Source organism: Pongo pygmaeus, chromosome 2 (genome assembly GCF_028885625.2).
Source record: "Pongo pygmaeus isolate AG05252 chromosome 2, NHGRI_mPonPyg2-v2.0_pri, whole genome shotgun sequence".
Lineage (NCBI taxonomy): Eukaryota > Metazoa > Chordata > Mammalia > Primates > Hominidae > Pongo > Pongo pygmaeus.
The window spans coordinates 48,555,098-48,581,501 of NC_085930.1; the positions used below are offsets into that span (position 1 = coordinate 48,555,098).

At 37.9% G+C, this 26,404-nt stretch overlaps 1 protein-coding gene across 2 annotated transcripts in view; it reads right to left on the reverse strand.

The window, feature by feature from the left end:
* Positions 1-26,404, reverse strand: part of LSAMP (limbic system associated membrane protein) — a 651,156-nt gene that overhangs the window by 17,759 nt on the left and 606,993 nt on the right. The window contains exons 5-7 of one of the 2 annotated variants that reach the window (XM_054481230.2): positions 22,229-22,349; positions 21,616-21,764; positions 14,418-14,453 (exon numbers count right to left, since the gene is read on the reverse strand). In XM_054481230.2, coding sequence (XP_054337205.1) covers positions 14,418-14,453; positions 21,616-21,764; positions 22,229-22,349 — 306 coding nt within the window. The remainder of the gene's footprint in view (positions 1-14,417; positions 14,454-21,615; positions 21,765-22,228; positions 22,350-26,404) is intronic. The other variant, XM_054481231.2, reaches the window with a different exon arrangement.

Here is a 26,404-nt window from a genome sequence, read left to right on the forward strand (position 1 = left end):
CAGGGATATAAGTTTTGCAGAGATTTCCAGGGCACCATGCTTAGAACACAACCTGGAACCTGTGATTTTTATGCCTTTCAGGAAAACTTCTAACTAAATATTAATCTTGCTTCAGCAAATACACTCAACAAATAAGTATGGCAGTGAAGGTACAAGGTATAATAGAGAAAGGTAAATCGACTGAAGCAATGCAAAACACAACACTAGGAGATTCTAGTATAGAGAATGTACTAGGCTTTCTCTTGAGAACCTTACCATCATATGCTTAGATCTTAGCTCCTGATGAGGTGGTAGAAGGAGACAATGGGGGAATGATTTAATATTAGGAAAGGCAAAGCCTTGAAACATTTATTTAAGCTAATCTGTCGTTGATTTTTGACTTTCAGATTCATTACACCCAGCCACATTAGCCTGCACCATTAAAAACATTGATTAAACCTCTCTTATTGGCATAGACAATATATCTGCCTTGTTCACTACTGTATCCTCAGCTTGGTATTTCTCTAGCACAGAAGAAGGGTCCAGTAGATATGCTGAACAAATACCTGAATGCATAAATAAATAAGTGAATGAGAGACTGAATGAATCAATTAATACCTCAAGTGTTACCCCAGTTAAGATTCTAGAGAGGGGAGATTCTATTTTCTTTTTAGAACCATGGTGCCTGAACCCAAGGTGAGATTATTGTTGGGAATTCACAGTTACTTGAAGAGTCACATGGGGCCAGGAGATCCTTGCCTTATTTCCCAAATCCTGACAGGTAGAACAATTTCTGGAGGGCTCAGCTTTATTTTAAAACACCTTCATGACTAATAAAAATGTCAACTTTAACAAATAAAAACCCAAGTTTCTTTTGAAGATTTATTCTTCCTCTTACACTTTACTATGATCTCTTACTCTCATCTCTCACTACGTGACATGATTTTTTTCTCTTTCTCTGTCTCTCTCTCTCCCCCTCCCTCCATCCACATCCCTGAAAAAATTCAACTGAGTGTTGCAAAGATGAAAGATGCTCCATTGGAAACTCTACAGTTTATAGTTTGGGAACTCCCTCATTATCTTAGGAAATCTTCATATCTTCATGTGTGGAAAATTTTTGCATTTTTCTTTCTTTGAGTTCTATCTGGGAGATGAAGTGAGGGTACAACACATTCATAAGGAAAACAATTGACGTTTAGTGCGTTGAATCTTGACTTCTGACAACTTTTCTCTAATCCTCTACTTATAAGAGTTCATTCGCATTCACATGTAGGTAATGTAGAGTTTGGGGAGTTTATATTGTTTGCACAGTTGTTCTAATTCTAGGGTATTTACTTGAACACAAATGTCTTATTTTTCAACCTGCTGCACCCATTTGAAAAAGAAAACATTATCTCTATGTGCGTGAACATTGTCTCTATGTGTGTGACATAAGTCTTTCTATAAGGCCAACCCTCTGATGTGCTGCAGGTTTTGAAAATGACATATGAATAATTAATGGCACTTTAAAAATTCTGGGCCAGAGTTAGTAAGAGTGTGTGTTTGCAGAAGTGAGACAGGAAAAGGTCCAAATTCAATAGGGATTTTATCCTCCAGTTCCTGGAAATTGCAGATAGGGGCGGGGTTAAAATTATTAAGAAATGTAATAAAAGAAACAGAGGAGGAGATCATACCTGCTGCTGCTTCCTCACTGATGCCAAGGACCTGAGGCATAACATTTGTAAGATTCTGCCATGGAAATTTATGAATTTTGCCCTCTGACTTTTGTTTATTTATTTATTTATTGGCCAAATTTTTGAAAAATAAAACCTTTATAATTATAGTGGCTTAAAAGGGAGCAATTTTTATTAATTCAATTTTCAAGCCACACTTTGAAAGCTATTAATTTCTTTCTCACAGATTTCTTCACTCAGAGGCTTTAGGGATTAGCAGCTTGTACTCGCAAATATTATTTTTTTCTTTTGCCATAGAAAAGTATTTGCCTTGTGATTCCTATTTGAATTATTAGAGCTTTTGATTTTCTCCCATGTATGATATTCATGTTGTATAAACCTCAATGTCAAATATTTCTAGAATAATGTTTTCTGAGAGTCAGAGTACTCATTCTGGGGCTAGTGAAGTAAGAAAAGAGTCAAAATAGAGAAATGGATTTGAATCCCAACCTTAAGATTCCTCCTATTTTTTTCTTTTCTTTCTTCTTTCTTTCTTTCTCTCCTTCCTTCCTTCTTTCTTTCTTTCTTTCTCTTTCTTTCCTTCTTTCCTTCTTCTTTTTTTTTTTTTTTTGACAGAGTTTCGCTCTTTTTGCCCAGGCTGGAGTGCAATGGCCCGATCTCAGCCCACCACAACCTCCATCTCCCAAGTTCAAGCAATTCTCCTGCCTCAGCCTCCCGAGTAGCTGGGATTATAGGCATACACCACCATGCCTAGCTAATTTTGTATTTTTAGTAGAGAGGGAGTTTCTCCATGTTGATCAGGCTGGTCTCAAACTCCCAACCTCAGGTGATCTGCCCACCTTGGCCTCCCAAAGAGCTGGGATTACAGGTGTGACCCACTGCCCCCGGCCTTCCTATTTTCTTAGTTAATAGGTGGACCATTGCCCTCATGACTAAGAGAATACATCAAACCAGCTGAGAAAACTAAGCAATCTTAGCATGTCATCAATATTTGAAAAAGGAAGTTGGCCTCCCTTAGCTAGATTTGGGCCAGCAAGGAATGCTACACTTTACTTTCAAATACCGCTAAAGGCTTTTCTTCTTTATAGTTGTCTGTGATTAGAAATGGACTTCAGTTTGATGCTCTGTCAGAGTAAATAATGACATAGGCATGAGCAGACAGTACCAGAATACTGCAGCCCTAGACAGATGGTGTTAATTCCTCATTGAATGAATGAATGAAACCAAACTAAAATAATGCTGGTATAATTTCTTGTTGAAAAATGTGAATAAAATATTTGGGCCTCACTCCTTATATCAAATATTCTATAGTGAATAGAATTTGAAAAAAATGCTTAAATTGTCATTGCATTAAAAAAGAACACATCTATTAAAGGGACAATATTAATGTGCCAACTTGGAGAGAGAACATATGAGCCCCCACATCTGAAAGGAGGACCCTTACTGAGGATCCTGGAGGTGCATGAGGGAAATCCCTTGTGAGTCAATATTTGACTTAGACCTGAAAGCACTTTGGGTGTGCACATCACTGTGGAGAGCACCCTGGCCCAGGTAGGAGGGCAGCTCCTGGGCCTGCCTCTGCTATAATCTTGAACGAATAACAAAAACATGCCCAGCTTCTGAGAGCATGGAAAAGTAAAAGACATTTTATGTTTTTAACTTGAACATTCTATAGTACACTGGCAGCTCAAATATTCAGACAAAACATTTGTTTATATTGCATTAATGGTGTTATCTCTAAGGAGAGGGATTACATAGGAGCTTTGTTTTCTTCTTTATAGTTTCATATTTTTCAAATTCTTCCATAATGAGAATGCATAACATTTATTATCAGAATAGAAAACTATTTATAAAAACAAATCAATGCGTTTTTTTAAAAAACCTTTAAATGTGGAGAAAAGGAAATAATCACTTTCTGATTATTTGGCATTGGCATTAGTTTGACAACATTACAAGGAGAATAAATGTTTTTCTCCATTTTTCAGTTGGGAGATACCATATAGTAAAGCAAAAGAGAAGCTAAGATGGGTAAGTCCTAATTTCCAAAGCAACATGGTCTTAACAGCATGAAATGGCAATGCAATAAAAAGAAGTTATCATCCAGGTTGATGAGGTCCTGCTGACCAGAGGCTTAATGTACTGGGTATTGTCATATAAAGTAAATATAGGTGCATGATTTGACTTTAACCATTATGGGCTTTGCTCAATGGTGATACGGATTGTTACAGAAAGAGCAGTCTCACTAAACACTCTCAACATAAACAGAATGCTTTCTTAAGTCTCTTGCACCAAGTCAGCTTTCTTACATTTTGAGAGTTTCTTATTCAGCCTGAGAGGTTTAGTTTTTAATAATCAATGAATTGAAATGTTCCAGAATGCCAAAGAGGCTAAGTTTAATAAAGGGGTTTCTCTGGGCTATGCCACCTGAAAATATGTGTAAGATTAGATAAATCCCAGAAGTAAATTTATTTGGATCAGCTGTCAGTAAGGTACTCAGGACTAGACATGCAGTTTCTGTCTCAAAGAACAGGCTTCTCTGCCCTTGTGCCTAAAATGCACCTTGGCCCTTGTCTGTGGGTGCAACTTGGCCCTTTGATCTTTGTTGTAATTAAGAGACCAGCCAACTCATTTAATAAAGAACTATATTCCAGGCCAGTTGCTGTGGCTCATGCCTGTAATCCCAGCACTTTGGGAGGCTGAGGCGCGCGGATCATGGGGTCAGGAGTTCGAGACCAGCCTGGCCAATATGGTGAAACCCCATCTCTACTAAAGATACAAAAAATTAGCTGGGTATGGTGGCATGCGCCTGTAATCCCAGCTACTCTGGAGGCTGAGGCAGGAGAATCGCTTGAACCCAGGAGGCGGAGGTTGCAGTGAGCAGAGATCATACCATTGAGTCATTGCACTCCAGCCTGGGTGACAGGGCGAGACTCCGTCTAAAAAAAAAGAAAGAACTAGCTTCCGGACCTAAATCTACTTAGTTGTTGATTCTTCTTAGTTGCTAAAACATAAAATAGATTATATATGTCATATTTGTGTTTAAAAACAAAAATTTTATGTATACTCTAAAGACTTCTGTACTTTCATTTATCTGACTGGGTAAGAAAGATTAAAAACACAGGTTTGGATAGGTCTCCAGAGATTTACATTCTTTCTGGTCTTACTCCTCACTTTCTATTTTCCAGTCCCAAATTGTGAATTTCTGATTTATTTTAGAATACATTTTAAATTCAAAATCCTAAGGCATGCAAGACCATCTTTAATCAATGTAATGTGCCCTTTCATTTTGTATGTTTTAAAATCAAAACCATTCAAATACCATGAAACGAGGTAACTGGCCTGCAGAATTTGAATGTAAAGATAACAAGTGAATTTGTGAGATTTCCCAGGGTTTTTAAAGCTCCTGGAAATAAGGAGATAAGGGATTAAAAAAATGTTGGTATGCTCTGAGTCACCCTTGGACCTACCTCTATTGCACTAACCACTGCAGTGCAGAACTTGGTAAATGTAGTTCTGCTTTGGACTACTTCCAGCAACATTATTCCTTGGAGTTCCAGAATGCTTCAATAACAAGTTTGGTTTGTCTATAACTCCTGCTATGTCAGTGACTCCAAATATAACATTATAGTCAGGTTCTTGTGCAACTCTCTGAAAATACTGATGACTCCTTACAACCTATTTCTACAACTAAAATAAAAACCTACCATCAAGCCTCCTTACTGAAAAGCTGCAAGTTTTCTCTAGACATTCTGCTAAATAACAGGCTGTCAGTATCCTCCAGAAAGCTAAACCTAAATACTGCTACCTACCACACAGTACATAATATCCATGTGTGTCTATACAATTAAGCCCACAAGTGCTCTTCCTGGTCCTGAGTGTAATATAGGTGAAAATGCCCAATCTCTAACCTTTATTTTTATTTTTCTAGAAATTATCTTTATTTTTTAAACTTGATATATTCGTATAAGGTATAAACATCAAATCAGGGTAATTGGGATATCCATCACATTAAATATCTATATTTTCTTTATGCTAGAAATATAGAAATATTTGAAGTATTCTAGCTATTCTGAAATGTACATACATTGTTGTAAATTATAGAAATTCCTCACCTTTAATTCCACTGGTTTATTACGTTTATTTCTTTTTGTAAACAGGCCAGATGCAAGAGAGGATAAACTATTAGGTAAAAAATATTATTTTTCTAGATTTAAAAAATTTATTAGGCTTTATAGTGGATCCCTGTGAGTTAAGTTCTTTCTGGATTCTAGACCTTTGCAGGTACTGGGTTGTCCTTCTCTTACCCCTGCTTCTTCTCTGTCTTTTTTCTTTTCTTTTCTTTTTTTTTATTTGAGACAGAGTCTCCATCTGTCGCCCAGGCTGGAGTGCAGTGGTGCAGTCTCGGCTCACTGCAAGCTCCGCCTCCTGGGTTCACACCATTCTCTTGCCTCAGCCTCCTGAGTAGCTGGGACTACGGGCACCCGCCACCACGCCCGGCTAATTTTTTGTATTTTTTAGTAGAGACAGGGTTTCGCCGTGTTAGCCAGGATGGTCTCGATCTCCTGAACTTGTGATTCAGCCTCCCAAAGTGCTGGGATTACAGGCATGAGCCACTGCGCCTGGCCTCTTTCTGTCTTTTAAACTTCACTTTCACCTGGAAGTCTTCCCCCATCAGCCCAGACTAGCTAATGTGCCCTGGTTTGTTCTCCCCAAACACCTCACAGTTATCTTTACATGGACTTAAAGTTTACTGTGGTTGCTTAGTTCATTAAGTACTTCTCCATTCGGTCTGTAAACTGTCTTAGTGCAGAGGCTGTACCTGCTTCATTCTCCTTTGTCATCCCCAAAACCCAGCTCAGAGCAAATACTAAGATATTTCTTTGAGTAAATGAATGGTGTCATCAAGATATTGTGCATGTCAAATTAACTTAACCTGTGCCAAAAAATGGGTTTTAACTGCCTATCAAGAATGAAACCTCTTTCTTGTGTTCCTAATGATTAGAAATCATAATGAAAAGAAAACGTGACCTCTAAAAGAAACTCTACAAAGCAAAGGCAAGAGCAAGTGGAGAGTACATCTGAATACAGAACAAAAAAATCATACTATTTACGAGTTAGAATGGGAAGGTTGATCCCCCAACGGAAGACCAGCCTCCAATTAATGGGATCATTCCGTCTGTTTGTTGTTGTTGTTTTTTTTTTAGTGCTGCTGCACTTAACAGCTGTCAGCGATAAACTTACCTGTGTTCTGGAACTTCAAGGGAGAAAAATAAAACAAATTTCCCAAGTTACTCTAGCTTGCAATTCAACAGAGAAGTGCAAGTTACTGCTTGGTTTCATTTTGTTTGCTTTGTTTTGTTTCTAGCTATTTCTGCTCTCCAAACATCCCCAGCTTCCAACTCATACAAAACCCACAGGTATAGTTGAAAGACCACTGTAGAATGGCCAAGCAAATTTCCAACATAAAACATGGCTGGGAATGCTTGCTGCTGTGTGAACTAAAGAGCATGGGATGGTAAACAGAATGGACACTTGGCCAAGGCACAGTTACCTTCTACTGCTTTTTTTTTTCTACAGGATGCTACTATTGCCCCCAAATGTTTTTTTAGGCTTTTTAGGCAGTTAAAAAGGTCATACTGAGATTCCGAGGTTTAGAAGGTGGGTGCTTAAGTGAGAATCTTTATTGCGAGTATGGGGCAGATAAAAAGTAGAATGAACTATTAGCTGTGACTGATAGCAAAGAGACTATGTTAGTAGTAATGTCTGGGTGCTAATCATACATATGTGTTACAGAGATGTGGGGAGCATTTTCTTTTACAATCAGCACAGTGATAAGCGAAACTATAGAGTAAACTATGGCAGTGCTTGGCTCCCCAGAGTCCAATTAGGAAGCATGATTAATGACTTGTAAGGTCTCTCCCCCACTGATCTGTGGTGGATATAAGCTGACATTCTCCATGGAGTCCTAGTGAGTAGTCTGCCTACTCCCATCATACATCTCAGTACATAGGAACACCTTAAATTGGAATTGCAAACTCATTATGCCGTGCTGTGTTCTTACTTGGCAGGTGTGTTTCTTCACAGCAGTATACAAGGGGAGGTGTAAGGTGGGATCTCTTATACTGATTTTTTCCCCATCAAGGTGCTTGTTTAGTTTAATACCTACAAATAACTTGTGATGATGAAAGAATATCATGAGGCTGGAATGACTGTATAAGGGAAATTGTTACTAAGCTTAATTTATATCTTGCCTGTTCAGAAGTCCATGTTTTCTCCAGATAGGTGGGATAAGGGCTTGGTGGTGCTTGCATGGCTAGTAGCCAGTGTTTAGAAGTGAATGTCAATACTATCAAAACCTTTTCTTTGGTTTTGTCTGAAAGATGTCAAAGAGAACATGCATATGTAATGCCTGGTAAATATGGTGGAAAATGTAGAGAAAGGAGCCAAGGAACAGGTTAAAATTAAGGTTCATACTTTTTGGGTTATGATAAGACATTTGTCAGAGGCTGGGACTATCTTGATGATTTAATACTTGGGAGAGTTTTTTTTGCTGTTTTTTTTTTGTTTTTGTTTTTGTTTATTTGTTTCCTCTATGCACTACCACTTTTTAAAAAGGACTCTGGCTCCATACAGTCTCTGAACCCAGAACTAAGTTCCCAAAGGAAGGACTTCCTTCCTGTCTACACACAACAATGTTTCTCACAGTCGACTGCTATGCCCATGTTAACTGGCACATGAAGCAGACTCGAGAGCAAGCAGTGCCGCCGTGCACTCTAAAGACCAGAGGAGCCTGTGTCAGTTTTCTGTCCATCAAGATCCTGGTCTTCTCACCCTTTGGGGCAGCATGCCAACATTTTCTGCGCAAAATCTCATTGAGCTCCTCTTAGGCAGCTTTATTCCTTTTAATTAAAAAGACAAGACTGCCAATTACTTAAACCTAATCCCCAAATGTAACTGTTACTTTGAAATTTTTTTTTTCTATAAAGCTCATAGAAGAGCAATATTTCTATCAAATTAAAATTTAGTGGAAGCTTGGATTTTTTTTTTAAAAAATATTAATTTTCAAATCCCTGCTGGCTCTAGACATCTAAATAGCACAGCAAGGCATTAAGGACAGGGAGATCACCAGGAAAGGCTGACTGGTGCAGGCAGATCCAGACTCAAAAAAGCAGGAAGAGGCATTAGAAAGGAGTTCTAGGACTAAACATTCTCCTGTCTTTAAATTGACTCTGTAGGATTTTTAGTAATTTAGCTTGAAGCTAAACGTAAATTTTGAGAGAAATAACACTTCCAAGCCCTTGTTGAACATTTAAATAATGGTGTGAATAAATTTTGGATTTATTCTTGCTAGCAACTTTTAGCAGGGGAGAGAACAGCAGTTTAGGAAACAAAGTAGAAGGAAGAGTAAAGAGGTGGGGGAGATAAGACATAGAAATGGGGAGAAAACCTCACCTATTACACTGTGTCAAAATCATTGGACTGATGAGTGAACCATTGATTCCACATGAAATATTGGTACAATTATCCCACTTGAGTCTCTAACCACTAAAGAAAATCAGAAGGAAATCAGACTATTGTTCCCATAAAGGAGCCAGGGAATTAGGTATGATGGTAAACTCAATAATTTTCATGTGTATTAATCAGAGCCAATCATTTTGTTGTAAATTGGTGCTGACATGTCTGCCTAAATTCTATTCGTAGAAACAAAGTCCTTGTTTCTGCTAACCAGTGGGAAGCAGAGACATATTTGAAAAGGGAAATCCTTCCTAGGACGTACTTCATACTCTTGACCGCAAAAAGGGCTGGTCCTTTAGGCTGATGGGTTGGCAGTCATATGGTAGTGTGTATGAAGGGCATCTGCTGAAAGTGTGTGAGTGTATATGTGTGTGCCACACAACCAGGAACTGTGCAATTTTGCAGCTCTTCTTAAATGTAATATTATGATATTGGTATGAAAATAATGAAAAATATTTTTTATTTGGCCTTAGGATGCTTCTACATTAAAACTTTAGCAGTGTGGGGATTTCAGAAATCTTTAGAATCCATAATACATCAAAATATAATAAGAATACATTGAACTTATATCTAGCTGATGTCCATGCAACGTGATACGAGTATACCTGCAAATATCAGTGCTTTTAAAAATTATAAGATACATGTGTATCTGAATATGATTATTTTAAATTCAATATGCCTTCTTTCTAGGAACTTGAAGCTCTCTTTTGTATATTATTTAAAATACCACTTTGAGCTTGTAGGCATGAAAAATACAATTTCTTTCCCATTTCACAGTTGGAAAAACTGAATTACAGGAACAATGCTAGTAATTATCCATGATTAATAGAGGTGTATATGTAAATCAGCCTGAATAAGTGTGTGAAATTAGATGTGCCGATGCCAGATAGCTCTGCTCATGTTTTTAAAAAATGAATGCTTTCATATAAATCTGTGTGAGTTGGGCATACATCTCACTGTGCTAAGCATATTTGAAAATAGATTCTGTAAAAATGTACAGACGTTAAAGTAACTGAGTGTTATAAGCATTGTAATACATAAAACAAATTAGATGAACATTTAAAATTCATTGGGAAGATGCATATCTAATGAACATGAACGTATACACAAGGGTGATTATTAATATACTATAGATTTGTATACGTGCCTGGGTGCAATAAGGGGTAGGTTGAAATGTAGGTGTCCTTTGATCATTAAAAAGTGTGGGAGAAAGGTGCACGTTTCTTTCTTAGGGTTTTGGGAGTTGAGTTAATACAGCCAAAAGCCCTTAAAACTCTAATGGTACATGAGAAGGCCATTATGTATGTTAGCTGTTGTTATTATTAATATTATTACCATTATTAAACAAAGCAAAATACTGTTGTATTAAGGAGCTGAAAATAAGCTTTTTCTTTTTAATACTAAGGATGGTATTCTACAGAAAATAAATGAAACTGGAAATTATTCGGTGATCTTCACAGCATGGGATATGTTCAAAATTTTTCTCCCATTTTACCTCTCATCCTTTCGGAATTTGATTTCAAGAACGTATTAGTGGGAATGCCAGGTGAGGGCGTATGCCCACTCCTCTAACTGTAGATAGGATATGGCTGTTCTGATGCCAGACCTGCCTGTAGGAACATCAGTCTCCCTTAGGGAGAAAACATGCCAGGACGACTTCAGATTTCTGCAAGCCTCGCTTGTTTGTGGTTTGGATTTTAATTTCTTTCTAAACTTTAATTTTGGGAGTGGGGATTTGTTTTGTTTTCTGAAAAAGCTCTGGACAGCTGTATTAATCACGCAAACCCAGCCATGTGCAATGCATTTTATCAATGGAAAAACAGGGATGGAATGGCAAGCAGCTGTGAACAAACCTGGTGCCATGCCTGAACCTGGAAGATAATCTCAACATTTCCCAAACCCACTTGCCACACGGGGTTAGTGAATGGAAAGGCTGTTCACTTGGGATAAATAATCAGATGGGAGGCAAACAAGTGAGACACATTCCAGGATTTGTTTTGTTTTGTTTCAAAGTGGCAGTGATCAGAAAGGGATAGGCTGATTGAGTCCAGAGAGCCCCACGCTCAAGGGAATTTTTCGCTTGGGAGTTACATAAACAAAACGGTTGTTTGCCCTTGTCTTTGCCCCTTGTTTCACTTCTTTTTAATTTTCTGACACTGGTTTCAACACTTCATTCTGAACCTATGGTCCTCAATATGAGAATGTCTCTGGGTGCACTTGCATTATGAAGAAGAGCTAGGCACAAGTAAAGTGATGGGGAGAAATGTTATCATTGCTCAGTACCCAGAAACCTCAGGAAACAATGTCAGCCTCACAAAGTGAGAAAAGTTCCCCCAGACATTGAGAGCTGACTCTTTCCTCATTTTGCAGTTCAGTGGATTTTCTGCAGCAATATAGTAGGAGGTATTTATGCAAATTTATGCAATTCCGGACTCACTTCAGAATAAATAAAGCTAAATTAAAATTAATGGAAGAAAACACCTATCAGAAACAGATCAAGGATAAAACACTATTTTATTTGTATCTTTTAAACTAAGGAGCAGGGAAGCAAGCTGGTTTTATATTTTGTTTTGTTTTTGGCAGATGGGGGAAGGACATTTGAAAATTTCTGATTGGACACAGCCAATATAAATTACCCGTTGGTGGAATTCCAGTATTATTATTATCACTGCAGAAAATCAAGCAACATGATGAAGGAAACCCAAGGGAAATGCATTTAATTTATTGAGGCTTGTTTTTGTTTAATCACAGCTTGAAGGGGTTTAGGACTGCATTCCTGCTACGACTCTGCTGTGCATCCCCAGCCATCTTGATGAGCCATGCAGAGTGGGGATAGGAGGGAAGATCCTCCAATGAGAGATATTAACAATAAAGCAGCTGAAATGAAACATATATCTTTGTGAGGTTGGAAATTAGGAAAGAAGGTTTTCCTTTTCATAATGGGAAGGCAGAAAAAATCTTTGTAACTTTTGAAACACCCACTTTCAAAACACCTTAACAAAATTAATTGCCTTAAAATTTTTAGGCCATTTTACATCAACCAATCTCTAAGAGACAATTGATATTTTAGGAATGAAATTTAAGAGTTCATAAAGATGGTGACAATATATGATATTCAATTAAATGAAGATACCTTGCATTATAGCTATGACCACAGTGAGGCATGCTTCTCATAGATATTTGGGTACTTAACTGGCACCATAAAAAGGCTTAAGCATCCTATTGTTAGTATTTCTTTCAATGGGAAGCTGCATTTCGCTTGGGTTAACCTCAATTGGAAAGAGGAGAAGAAAAGTGATTCAATCCCTAAGAAGTTAAAGTCCTTGTAAAGAACAGAAAACTTAGGAGGGGACTATCTTTGTATAGCAAACTCTCACGCCAGCCATCCCAAGTCTTAATGAACAGCTTTTCAATTTCCACTAGCAGAAGACCAAAGTATTAGTATAAGATAAACTATATTCTCTAAAAACTATTGGATCTAAGAAAGCTAACTACAGTCTACCTACAATGTAAAATCAAACTAGGGTCATTCTCCAATCAACAGTTCAGTTTGTGGGAAATATGAAGTTCAACAAAATCCCTCGTGTTCCATCCCTAGTCCAGACTGTTTTTCAGTATCTGACAGCTGTCTTTTGTGAATGGTGTCTGGCTTCACTTTGTTGAAAGTTACATATATCATAATGCGTGATCAGATAAATATTTGAGTTGGTGGCTGCAGAACTGCTCTCACAAAGGATACCTTGAGTCACAGTGATAATGTACAAAGCTCATCTCGGATGGGGCATGACCTCTTTGAAAATGCTATCCAATGGTACAAATGCATATGTGTGTGTTTTCATATCAATATATTTGCAAGACGGCAACATGATAAAGTGATGTAATCTCTGCAGCAACACCAGAACATAAATGTGTTAAAATAATTGTGGCATGTCAGGAATTCAAAATGGGATATTTTCCATGAACAGTAAGTATCATGTCAAGTCTAAAAAACAGCACATTTTAACAGTCTTATTTTTAGTGGCTGGGATTAGAAACAGATTTCATTGTTTTAGGAAAGTATTTTTTTTTATTCAACAGAGTTCTTCTAAGCTTTCATACTAAAAATAGCTTGTCCTCTTTTTAAAATTTAATAATAACTCTTATTAAACTGTCTAGTTGATCCTTGAAACCTTGCAATCCTTAGTTCAAAAATAATTAAAATACATTTGCATATGTGAATGCATATACATGCAAAACATTGCATTATTGACACTGAATATCTACACACAAGTTTGCAAGAATTTATAGTTTGGACACATGTTAATGAAACATGATTCATCTTCAAACTTATAAAACAGCAGCTTTCTACCTTTAATTCTGAGCACACTGCCTTTATAGTGAGTATGATAATCTTGCTTAATTGGATTTATTTTTTCCACGCTAGGCCCCGCATGGCCTAGTTTCCGTTTTTTTCTCAGGTCTTTGAGTGCTATTTGCAAATCACTTTTCTGGAATTTAATTTCAATGGTAGGTTGGTTTCATTTCAGATTTTTTATATTGTTTTAATTTTATTTGCCAATTTTCCTTTAAATAGCCTTAAGCTAGAATGTTGTGGCTGCACCTTACATCTAAATATGATGTAGGAGGCAAAATTTAATTTGAGTGCATAGAAAGTTTATGAAAAGGAATTCTGAATGATTATCTTGCTTTTTTCATTTGTGTTTCCTAAGACAAGTATATTTAAAAGGAAAGAAAAAAACCCATGAATTGGCCAAGATTTTAAGAAAAAATAACATCTTTGTTATAATCTGGTTGAGTTGATTAACCTTTAGCAGTATATACATTAATTTTTACAAGTAATACCATTGACTTCAGATTCAGATTGTATAAACTTCCAACCGTGAGGGTAGTCAGTCAGAGAATTGGTATTTTTGTGGCTAGAGAATTTAACTGGCTGTGTCCCAAATATGTGAGTTCCTAGTTCCTTGTAATAGATATTGACTGTAGAAAAAAATTGCTTGCTGAGTTTAGTATTGCCTTCACAGCTGCTGAGCAATTTGAAGATGAGTCAGATAATAGTCTTGTTCCATGCCTATTCAACTAGTGTTGGAAGCAACTAATTGGCTTTTTAAAAAAGGTTTAAGGGAAAAAAATGATTTATATTGTATGTGAATTTTTTGAATGTGTTTTCCCCCCATTGTGTGTTTTGCATGTTAAAGATGATGGAGAATGACCCAGGAAGAGAGCTACAGTGATAAAAATCATACTGACCTTGAATGGGGTGGGGGATTGTGGGTAAAACACGTTCTAAAGGGGAAAAAATAGTAATCATCATGGAGATTTTAAATATTATATATATATGTATCTTTCTCATGTTTAGTTATTCAAACAATTATACAACAGATGAATTTCCATGCTTACAGGATCATATCTCTCATAAAACATTTGTCTGTACTTCCTATTAACATTATACTATCAAAGAAATTTATTAACAAAATTAAAAATGCAGAGCCTTTAAAAAGTTTAGCTAGTATAGGAGGACAACATCAGATTGTGATAACCCTACATACAGAGTCCTACTGGAAAAAACCCACCACCAAGATTTTAGATCTTTTAGAGAATTGAAGTTGAGGGTGTTTATAATCGTGATCAAATTCAGGTGATACATCTTGGTCTTGGTTCTCGTCTCTTTAGCTCATGACAGATGCACGTGTGTCAGCTACAGAATTCTTTCCTCTCTCTAAGCCGTATAGTTCACATCAGCTTTAGCCAAGCATTTGAAAAATTTACTGTGGACAATACTAGCTCAACTTTTCCCTCAGGTTTTTACTTTACATTACTGATACCAGTATAGGAGTAATGTCAAGGTAATAAATTCTTAGCATGTTATAATTTTATTTTTAGTCTATTCCTTAATTCCCCCTCTTTTTATAATACATTCTCACCCGAAATTTGATCAATCAATCAAATTTGCTTGGTGATACATCCTGTTGAATATAATAAGTAGTACTTTTCTTTTGAACACTGAGGTCTTAGCTTAAAAGTATCTGACAGTCCCACACATAAGCTACTGACCATAAATAGAATGTACTGACAGAGTTCAGAATTTAAGGTGGCCTTCATTTATCTCATGAAAGACCTAAGCTTAAATTCTCTTCTGGGGCTTTTTCAGAAATATAGAATGGAATAGTAGGGATAGGATGTATTATTTGCTAACTCCCAAATTATGTGCTAGTGTAACATAATTAGCACACACTTTTCTATGTTTCTCCTAGCAGCTTGATTAAATAAAGACCAATGAGAAATGAAAATCAACGAAAATCAACAAAAATCAAAACCACAATGAGAAAAGCATATGTGCATATTCAAATCTGATAGCCTACCATCTTGTGCCTTATGCTTAAAAAGAGTAGATTTTACCTGCACTTTGGGCACTGGATACATCTGGACACTGAGAAAACTCAGTCTCCTTGCAGAGTCAGCTTTTCTCCAGCTTGGCTGAAGTTGTCACTTAAATATGAAAGTTTCCTAAGTCCATTAAGATGGGGCAGGTCAACAGCAGCCCAGTGAAAAATTGTGTGTTAGTTACAAAAGTGTCAAGCAGAAAAATGGTTTAAGCCTCCACTGGTTATTTGGTATTAAGTTTCCAGCTTTGAAAATAAATAGCTAAACTGCTTTTAGCATTTATGTAGCAGTTGGAGACCACTGTCCCATATTATACTCTTTCTACTGAATTTTATTTTTATTATTACTATTATTATTCAGACTGTTTAAATGACTCAGCTTAATATTTTCTTATCATGCTGTTCACAGCTGGGTAAATGCACTCTGCCCTTATTTCCATATGACCATTTATATTGCTAAACCATCTCACCCACCCTCCTTTCAGTGCCTTTCAACTGCTTCTCAGCTTGTTATTACCGTCTTAGCTCCACCCTGTTATCATCGTCTTAGGCCTATCACGCCCCATTAGTTATTCTCATTCTCTTAATTCCATCCTATTCACGTATCTTTCCTTAGATGCTTCTCCATCCCAGTTTTTATTCTTATTCTTTGAGCATTATTCTGCTGCTGTTTTACACTTCATGCTAGGGTTTGTAGGATCTTGTAAGAGTGTAAAGTGAAGTAAATACCACTTATAAGGAAAAAGAAACTTTCCAACTTTTGATTTTCAAACTAAGGGAGGGCAGAACCCTTGGTGCTATGCACTTCTCCTTTGGCAGCTGCTACTTGAGGAGGAAAACACACTTAGCAGCTGATTGGGAGATTTCGGGAACAGAACTATAAGGTTGACCCTAGTACTATATGCTGTGGCTCTTAGCAAGGTCTCTTAACTCTCAGCTTTGGTTTCTTACCTGCTAAGTGGGTGGGCGAGGGGAGGGGAGATGTATCCACAGAGCGCACTTAAGGAGTTTGCATCTAGTGCTTCAAACTACATGTGGGTAGATAGCAGCTTAAGCTGTTTTATTGTGTGGCATCTAAAAGTAGCTGGTTTTGCCAAGTCTTCATTCTGTTCACCAGGTTAGAGTGCAGTGGCCTGATCTTGGCTCACTGCTTTCTGCCTCTGAGGCTCAAGGAATCCTCCCACTTCAGCCTCCTGAGTAGGTGGGACCACAGGTGCACGCCACCATACCTGGGTAATTTTTTGTATTTTTGGTAGAGATGAGTTTTTGCCATGTTGCCCAGGCTGGTCTCGAACTCCTGAGCTCATTACAGGCTTGAGCCACTGTGCTTGGCCTAGGCTTTGCCAAGTCTTGACTAGCATCATCAAGTGCTGTATGTTTAAACAGCAAGCCTTTCCGATAACAAAATGCTTTTTAAAGAAAATGGGGAGGCCCTCATTATAAAGACTCCCTCTAGTGCTGGATTACTCAGATAGTACTTGAAATTTAGTCAGCTATGGCTTTACAACTTAATGATATTTTAAAGTTTAAAAAGAAAATTAAAAACACCTCCTACACACGGATGCAGCAAAGCCCAGAGTAGATTTTTTTTTTTTTGCATTTTTATTCTTTTGTACTCAAAAGCCTCAAAAGACCTTTATAATCCACACATTTCTCTAAAGTAGAAGGTAATCAATCAGTGGTATTGTTCTTTAATGTGTGGGAATATTCTCCTCCTTATTCTCCTCCTAGACCAAACGCTGACTACTAGGCTAAACGCTGACTACTAGGCTGGAATATTCACTGAGAACGTCAACATGCCAAAGAGAAGCCAATCATCGAACTAACCTGGTGGTAGCAGGCTACTTGGAGTTAATGAAAATGGAAGTGGGAGGCAACACAAGCAGTGCCCATGGGTGGGAAGGGATGGAGCAGTATAAAGACAGTGGAAAGGCCTCGTTGAGTGAAAAAAGGAGAAAAAAATAGATTCTGCTCACCTCCTAACTTACAAGATATATCTCCTAATATTTATGCCCACATACACAAATGCAGATAATGTGTTGATTTAGGGCCTAGACTCTTGAAATAGACTACCTGAATTTAAATCTCAAGCTCAGCCTTACTTACTTGCACTAGTCACTTAACTTTTCTATGCAATGGAGAAGCACAAGTACATAGTATGGTTGTTGTGATGCGTGCCTGTTGTCCCAGCTACTCAGGAGGCTGAAGCGGGAAGATTGCTTTAGCTCAGGAGTTCTGGGCTGTAGTGTGCTATGCTGACTGGGTGTCTGCACTAAGTTTAATATGGTGGCCTCCCAGGAATCGGGGACCAACAGGTTGCCTAAGGAGGGTCGAACTGGCCCAGGTCAGAAATGGAGCAGATCAAAACTCCTATGCTCATCAGCAGTGGAATCATGCCTATGAATAGCCACTGCACTCCAGCCTGGGCAACATAGCAAGACCCGTTTCTGACACAAAAATATAATTTTTAAAAATCAGATCATGTATGTGAAACATTTAGCCCAGTACATACTGCAGAGCACATTGCACTCACTTAATAAGAAGTGACAACATTTAAATTATCACCCATCACCCTTTCTTCCTCCATGTCCGTTATTTTAAATCTAACTCAACAAGAGCATAAAACAAGGTAAACCTATCTATCACCTTTGTGGGTGAATTTTAGTTATCAGTCTGGAAATACAGTCTGTTATGTTACTTATGCAGATGGTGGAACTTGTCTTGGCATCACTCGAAGTCCAAGTTTTCATCTATGTCATGCATATCCCCCTGTCTGACAAAGACTAGGGAGCTGAATCCTTGCCCATACGTTGTGCCATTGGATTAATGTATTCAAAACGTTAATATAAGGTAATGCTTAGCCCAAAGATGAAGAAAAAGATATACAAGGCATTACTTGGTTATACCGACTGAGGTAGTATAGATCTTTGACAAACACAGTGCCTGAATGCGTGGAGAACTAGAAGAATGAGAAAGGAATGCTTCCATCAGCTCAGGAAAAATTTACTATGAATACAATGTTATTCTTACACCCTCAATCCATGATTTTGACCCCTCTGGAGATCAGTATTTGAATAGAGAATGGGGAAGTGTATGTATGCATGTGACCGCAAGTTTACACTGTGTGAAAGTCAGCTCATCACTGTGGTGGATACGGCTGAAAATGCACTGACACACCAATGAAGATGAATAATCGCCAACTCTTCAGGGGCTCTGGCTCTAGGTCTCTACCTGCTGCTGCCGCTGGCTGGCAGAGGCTCACCAGCTGCCTGTTCTTCTCTGGACTGGCTTGGTCAGCAGAGCACCCCGCTGCCCACACAGTGCTTCCGTCAGGGCCGTGGCCACAGACGCCTACCCCCAAGCATTTCTCCCCTCCTGACTCTGTTCTGTGGAAAATTACCTCTGCTGACACTTGCACAGTGTCTTCTTTTTCCAATTAATCCCATTTATTTGAATGTAAGTAATAGACAATTGACCCACACGTGTACTGTTATTTTTTCCCTCCTTCCCTCCCTTCCTTCCTTCTCTCCTTTCTTTTATCTCCCTCTCTCTCTTTTCCTTTCTTTTCTTTTAGAACTCTGTGAAATAAAAGGTTCTAGCTATGCAGGTTGTAACAATAGACCTCCCAAAACTAACTGGTGGTGGATGGGTGGATGGGTGGAGGGAGTGTCATTCCTGCTACAAAAGAAGGAGAGCTTCTCCCCCAAAATGTTTGTTCTTAGGCCTTGGATCTAAGAAATAGTGCAATAGAGTCACCAATATTCTGCAATTTGAATAGTTCCTTTTTACCTCAAAGCTTAATGATCTTTCATATTCTATTTTTCAGTAAGTATTATACCTCCTAACTTTCCCATAAAAGTGGGACATCTATTCTAAACCAAATACTGTTGCATGTGGTGCCTCTGCATGCTGCCAAAGACACAACTATGGTAGTGCCTATGTGGGACCACCAGGAAGTACATGATTAATCACTGCACCACACAATCCTCAAATGTATAATGGAGGGTGACTTCTACTAAATCATAAAGGGCAGTGTGATAGGATACACTTGTCTGATTATTCCCTGATTCTCAGTATACAAACAGAAACTCTGTAAGATTCTTGACATTTCTCAATTTTTCTGGGTTAAGTCCTTTAAATGGACTTCTGTTATAGGGCATTGGTATCGTAGGGCTTGATGTTACCTTCCATGACCATGAGCAGTATCTCATTGCCTTTGACCAACTCTATGCTCACTTTCCCTCCTCCCTCAAGTATTCCATCCTTCCAACCTCTTTCTTTTTCCTCTCTCTCAGGCTATAGATGATATTTTATTTATTATTTGAAATATATCATTAGCATAGTTCTTAGTCTAGGTTAAATAGAAAGAAAATATACTTTAATGCAAATGTATAATTGCTTGCTTTCTGTAACTCATCCAATTGTTCTATCTTCTCTTTACTAATCTCTATACAACCTTCTTTTTAAGTTTTTAAGTGCATGTTGTTCTGCTTAACCAGGTCAACTTAGATTTGGTAAATCTTAAATTCCCAGTTGAGGCTGGTTCCCCCTGCACCCCCCGCCTCCCGCCACCATTTATGGAATCCTTGATGTTAGGAATGAATCAGGTAACTACAGTTCTTAAGAAGTATATTCTCAAGCGTCTTAGGGATATTGATGTCTCTAGTTGAGGCAAAGAATACTTATGTTTGGTCTTTGGAGACAAGTAAACATGTTGTTAATTTTAAACTTCATATGGAGGCAGCATTTGTATAACTGTATCTCATCAAACTGTCACAGACTGAAGTCAATGAGAGTTACGAATGAGAAACTAAAGGCTGAAGTTAGAGTCATTTGTGGTTGTTGTTTTTATAAATGGAGTTGGATCTTAAAGAGTTTTAAAATGGCTTTAACACTACATTTCAAGAGAACTCTCACTTAAATTGATTTTTTTTCTAAAAATACTTTTTCTTGAAGGCTCATCTAAATGGAATATAGCAAGATAGAAACATTTCTTCTGGTCATAGTATTTCCAGTTTTTCCAATAGAATCTGTGCAGAAAAAAAAACTTGGTGGTTTGTTATTCCAAAATAATAATAGTACTTTTTTTGGACTTTTCCCTTTAGTTCAAATGAACTTTCTGATTCAGCATGGGCTAACTTTTTGGTTTGTTTTGCTTATTCTGATAAATGTGTCTCTATTCCAAGTGTTATCATTTTCCTGTGACTCCATTTAGCATCCTTCTGTTTCTCAGAGGGCATCTGCTTCTGTGCTCATAGTCACCTGCCCAACAAGGCAGGGAGTTACAGACTTGACTCTAACTTGCTGCTAAAGAGCAGGACTCCAAGGTGGGGTCTCCTATTAACATCAGTGACTTTAGAATGACTGTTCTTTCCTTGTTCTACTTTCAGGATCTTCTCTGTCTTCAGAAATGTTCCTCTTTCCTACCATTCCATCTCAGTTCCAAAAATATATCAGAAAAGTAATGTCTCTTACTGTCATACAGAAAGCTTTCTGCAACCATTTTTCCTCCTTTAGATTTTACATTATGTTTTTATCATTTATTCTACTCTTCCTCTAGTGTTGTTAAAAATATACTTTCTTTTTCCAGCCTCTCCCTTCTCTCAGCACCTTATCTATTCTTACTGAATATTTCTTCCTCCATCACTCTTATCACTGCCTTCAAAAAAAAAAAACAAAAAAAAACAAAAAACAAAAAACACTGTTATGCATTTCCAGGCTTTTACATCACCTCTGCTTCTTAAAGGACCACTGCCAAAGAGACTTATGTTTTCTGCAAATTATTTCATTTAACTAACCAGGAAAAAAACAAAAAACCAAAAACAACAAAAAGGAAAACAAACAACAAGGCAGTTATCAGAAGTAAGAAAGACTATAGAGAGAAGTTGCTCCATTATAAACCTCTGCTATGCACAGGGATTGAGAACCCTGTGTTTTTGTTTCCGTGTATATATCCTTATGTGTGTTTAAGTGAAATTTTAATAGCTAAGGGAATGGTTTTCACGTTTTTCATGTGAAAAGTCAATTTAATTCCATCAAGTTGGGCCCTGCTTTGGCATACTTACTGAAAAGGACTAGGCTGGCATTGGTGACCCCCAGCTTGTTGGCAGCCACGCAGGTGTAGTTGCCATAGTGCTCCTCAGTGACGTTGGTCACCGTCAGGGAAGACTGGCCCTCCGTGCTCTTAATCTCAAGGCCATTGGCACTATTTATCCTAAGAGTTCAAAAACAGAAGAATAGAAAGGATCACTGGTGAAGATTTTAGCTTAAGAATTCTTTCCCCATCCTGACACTGGAGGAAAAGCAGAGAAAGGAAATAGCTAGAGTTTGTTTTTCCATGCCCGATTCCTATTTTAATTGTGCAATGCCATATTATCAGAATCAATGTCCATCAACAGAGAAAACTAGGGAATGGGTTTGAGTTTCTGTTATAGGCAAGAAAGACACGCAGGTGAAAGCTACCCATTGAACAGTTTTTATATTTTACCTCACTGCTTTTGGGCTTCAGCTTAAGAGCTACAGGCCCCAAAGAATTTGATAAGAGATACTAAAAAGGAAGAGTGTGAGAATATAGTTCTACATAATTACAACTGGCTTGGCTTTGGCTTTGTTGTGGGGCTTCTGGTGCCCCCAGGCCCATGCAGCGGAGTCACGGGGGATGGTAGGTTTGGCACATACCTAGTGTCATCCCGGTACCACTCAAAGTCAGGTGCAGGCACTGCCGAGGCCTCACATTTGAGTGAAGCTTGTCGTCCTGTGGTGGCTTCATTGCTCTTGGATTCTGTGATAGTGGGAGGATCTGTAGGAAGGACAGGCACACAAGTTTACATGAGGGTCGGGGTGCTTAGAATTTCTATTCAGGAAGGAATGAAGAAGGACAATCTAATTAGAGAGAGGCAGGAAGGGAGCCATCTTAAAGCTCCATTTGAATGAATTATGTGATCAGCTGAATGGGGTTGATCACCAAAAAAGTAAATAAAAATAAGAGATAATTAATGAAAACATAGACTTGGTTTACTAAAATGAGACACTTAGCAGGGTTTTATGGAAATGGAATCTAGAATTTTTTTATCCCTCCTCCAATAGGTCATGGTATTACAATTATAGATTATAAATATTTGTGTAGTTTTTTCTTTTTATAAATGAAGCAATGATACCGAAGGGCTTAGGAATCTCAACGTATAATTTGACCATTTTTTCTTTTTCTTCTTCTTGTCATTATAGTTTGAGATGGCCTTGAGGATTCTGATGAAAATAATAGCCAGCTAAAGCTTTTCCAACCCAAGTTTGGTCTGATACTGTTGCAGGATTCAGAAACAAACAAACAAAACTAGGATTAGGTGACTACCTTCTTTTATTTTATGTGTTCCCTTATCACCACAACCCAGGTAAATTTAGCTTTTATGTGTGGGGGTACAGTTTAAAGTCTATCCTGGTGCATTGAAGACTTACTGGTATATCAGCCTTCTATTCTCTCTGGCAGTTGGGCCCTTGATTTTTATGACCAGGAATGGGCCTACAAAACTATCACAGGCTTGAAATCAGCTGGGAAACACATTTGACACTCTAATTTTCCATGACTCATTCAAACAATCATATGAGGATGGAAAGAGTGTTTGCATGTCCACTTGACTGTGTTAGGATTGTAGACTCAAGCTCCTGAACTGGATGATGCTGTGTTTGTGCAGGTTATGGGCCTTCAAGGAGAGAAGGCCTTTCCTGTCCAAAGGTCATTTGCCAGAAAATGGCAACTTGGCTATGTACACATGGGGAAAACAGAGCCAGACACTCTGTTTAGACTCTGTAGAGGAAAAAGCTCATTTAGGAAAATTAGTAAAGTGAACGTTAGTGGGTAAATTCATTTAAACCCTGCCCTTCAGCACCTGGTCTATATTCCTTGTTTCTGATTTTTTTTTTTGTATTAAAAAACTATCGCCTAAGTTTTCTACCTATAGAAGACTGCAATTCTCTGAGTTTAAAAGAATGTACGAGAAAGCATCTGATTTGTCTGCAATTTCCTTCATGATTTTATCTTCCCATAAGATGAGACATTTTTAAATCACTGTCAGAGTTACAACACATTTGAATAAACACTTGTATGTAAACAGGCGTGCTAAATGGGGTTTTGTTGTCGTACTGCTGTTGGTATTGTTGTTTTGCTTTAGACTTACTGCCTTATTTCCATATAAGCACTAAATGGGAAGATGCTGTCATAAAATGAACCCTGGATTGGAAACTAGGAGTCCTGGGATTTAGTTTGAGTTTGGCTGTTTGGACTTCTCATCATACGTTTTCTTTCTGGGCCTTGGTTTTATTACCTATAAAATGAGGGAATCCTATTTTAATGATTTATAGCATCCTTTCCAACTGTAAACTATCCCAATTCTAGTTAAAACTGCTCATTCTTTTCAAATGGGTGGTTGGCATCATTATGATCCAAGTGTGTTTTCAAACCCTTAACTAATTTAACTCTTAAATTGCTAACTTTCCAAATTATAACTCATTTGTCTATTCCATGGCTTAAGAACCAGGATTAGCAGTCAAGAAGAGGAAATCTGAGGTCTGATTTTGACTCTATTCTTAACCAGAGCTGTGGTCTGGGAAAACATCTGTACCAGTTTGAGCCTTTTTCTTTTTTATCTTTTCAAAAAAGAAGCTAGCTTCTAAAATTGGTTATATAGATCATTAGAGCACATTAGTTCAAAGGATAATGCAACAGTTGGTAGTAGTGGTGCTGTGGGGGAGATATTAATAAAGGGATGGGACACAGAATAGAGGTTCTGGGCTTGGATTTAAAATTTGGTAGACATGAGCTCAAATCCAGGCTCTGTTCCTCATTGTCCTTCCTCATTTGAGAGTTTAATACTTTGCCAATAGTCACATTGCTTCCATTTCCTCATCTATAAAATGTTGGGGCTGGGCATGATGGCTCATGCCTCTAAACCTACCACTTTGGGAGGCCCAAGTGGGTGGATCACTTGAGGTCAGGAGTTTGAGAGCAGCTTGGCCAACACAGCAACACCCCATCTCTACTAAAATACAAAAAACTAGCTGGGTGTGGTGGTGTGTACCTGTAGTCCCAGGTACTCGGGAACCTGCAGCACAAGAATTGCCTGAACCCAGGAGATGGAGGTTGCAGTGAGCCGAGATCGAGCCACTGCACTCCAGCCTGGGCAACACAGCAAGACCCTGTCTCAAAAATAAAAAAATGTTGGAACCCAAGGCAGGGAAGTGCATTTGAAGGCTGAGAGATATTAGGCCTCAGAACTGATGAGACTAGAAATGGATTTCATAAGGGTGAGGAAAAGAAGGAGTGTTGAAAAGGTAACACTGTGATTTCTGGCTTGGGCATCTGGGTGATGCCATCCACTGAGATAAGATTCATAAGTAAAGAAATAAGACGACCAGCAGTAGAATATTCAATAAATATTAGTTTCCAGTCCTCATTTCTTCTCACTGTATTGTGTGCTTTAGCTGCCAATGACTCCATCATCTGTAGCACAGTGGCCCATTGATGTTGACTGAAGATAATTTTGCTTATGAATTTTGTTTGTTCAATTTCCCAATTTGTAAAATAAATTTTAACTACTGTTTGTGAGTTTCTGGAGCCACATGGTTATAACCGCCAGATGGTGACTATTTACCCTTGGTCCTCTACCACTTTGGGACCCAGGGGAAATAAATGATTTTTCTGATTGAAAAGTTTGAGAAGAAGAAACTGGGCCTGTTTGGCTCATATCTTTCCTATCTTCCTGTTGGGACCAAGCTTCTGGCCAGTAGCAGAGGTTCTCCTCTGTTTCTCCATGTCAGAAGGCTTACTTAGGCTCTCTCCTTTCTGCTTTCATGTAGGCAGGCTTGTCCCACCCCAGGGCTGCCATGACTGGGGAGGTAAGTCGGCCACACTAAGCTACTATCTCTAGCCACCTTGATCTCTAAAAATGGGAACATTTAGGTCTCCCTGGCCACTCTTTTCCTTACTTCTCAATTTGTTTGGAACCTGAATGACTAAGCAGCAAGCTATTTATTAGCCTCTCAGAGACCCCAGCATGGGAAAGCTGGCAGTAAAGTAGGATTGAGCACTTACAAGTGCGTTTATCTAGTCAGTTACAAAGGCCAACTACTTGCTTCTCTCTGAAAACTTGGGAATTTTCTTGTACCAGGGTAAATATACGAATACTGATAAATATACAAAGAGCTCATTGTTTATAATATTTTTCAAATGACACCATAGTGCAAGTTTATTTTTTCATGGCTTATTGAAATGAACATTTCAAAATTCATTTGTAATGAATTCTGCATAGGTGAGGCTAAGAAAGACTATTACAAATCTAACTGCAGCATGCCTTGTGTAGTTAAAATAATAGATGTCCTTATTCAAAATATGGTTATAATAAAAATGTGGCTTCATAAAAATGCTGCACAGAGAGGTCCATTGTTATTCTTCATGTGACTTTGGAATAGCTTACAATTGTCAAAGGACTCTTCCAGTTTATATTAATTCAAAATTCCATGTTCTGAAAATATTAATAGGGCCTTTCTTCTTCTGACATCACCAATAACAAGACTCTTTCAATCAGAATAAATAGGGTAACAAAACAGCAGACTAGGAAATAAAATATCATTCATTTAATCTTACTAATATTGGGAATATTAGTATAAAAGAATAACATTCTGAATAGAAAATTTAATGTATAGTCATTTACTGCATGTCAGCACTCTACTAAATTTTAGATATCCTCTTTATCCAAATAATTAGCCCTAGGAGATAAATATGATTAGCCCCATTTTATGAAAGAGAAGACAAGTTTATAGAGGGTTAGTAAGTTGTCCAAATTCACATGGTCAGTACTTGAC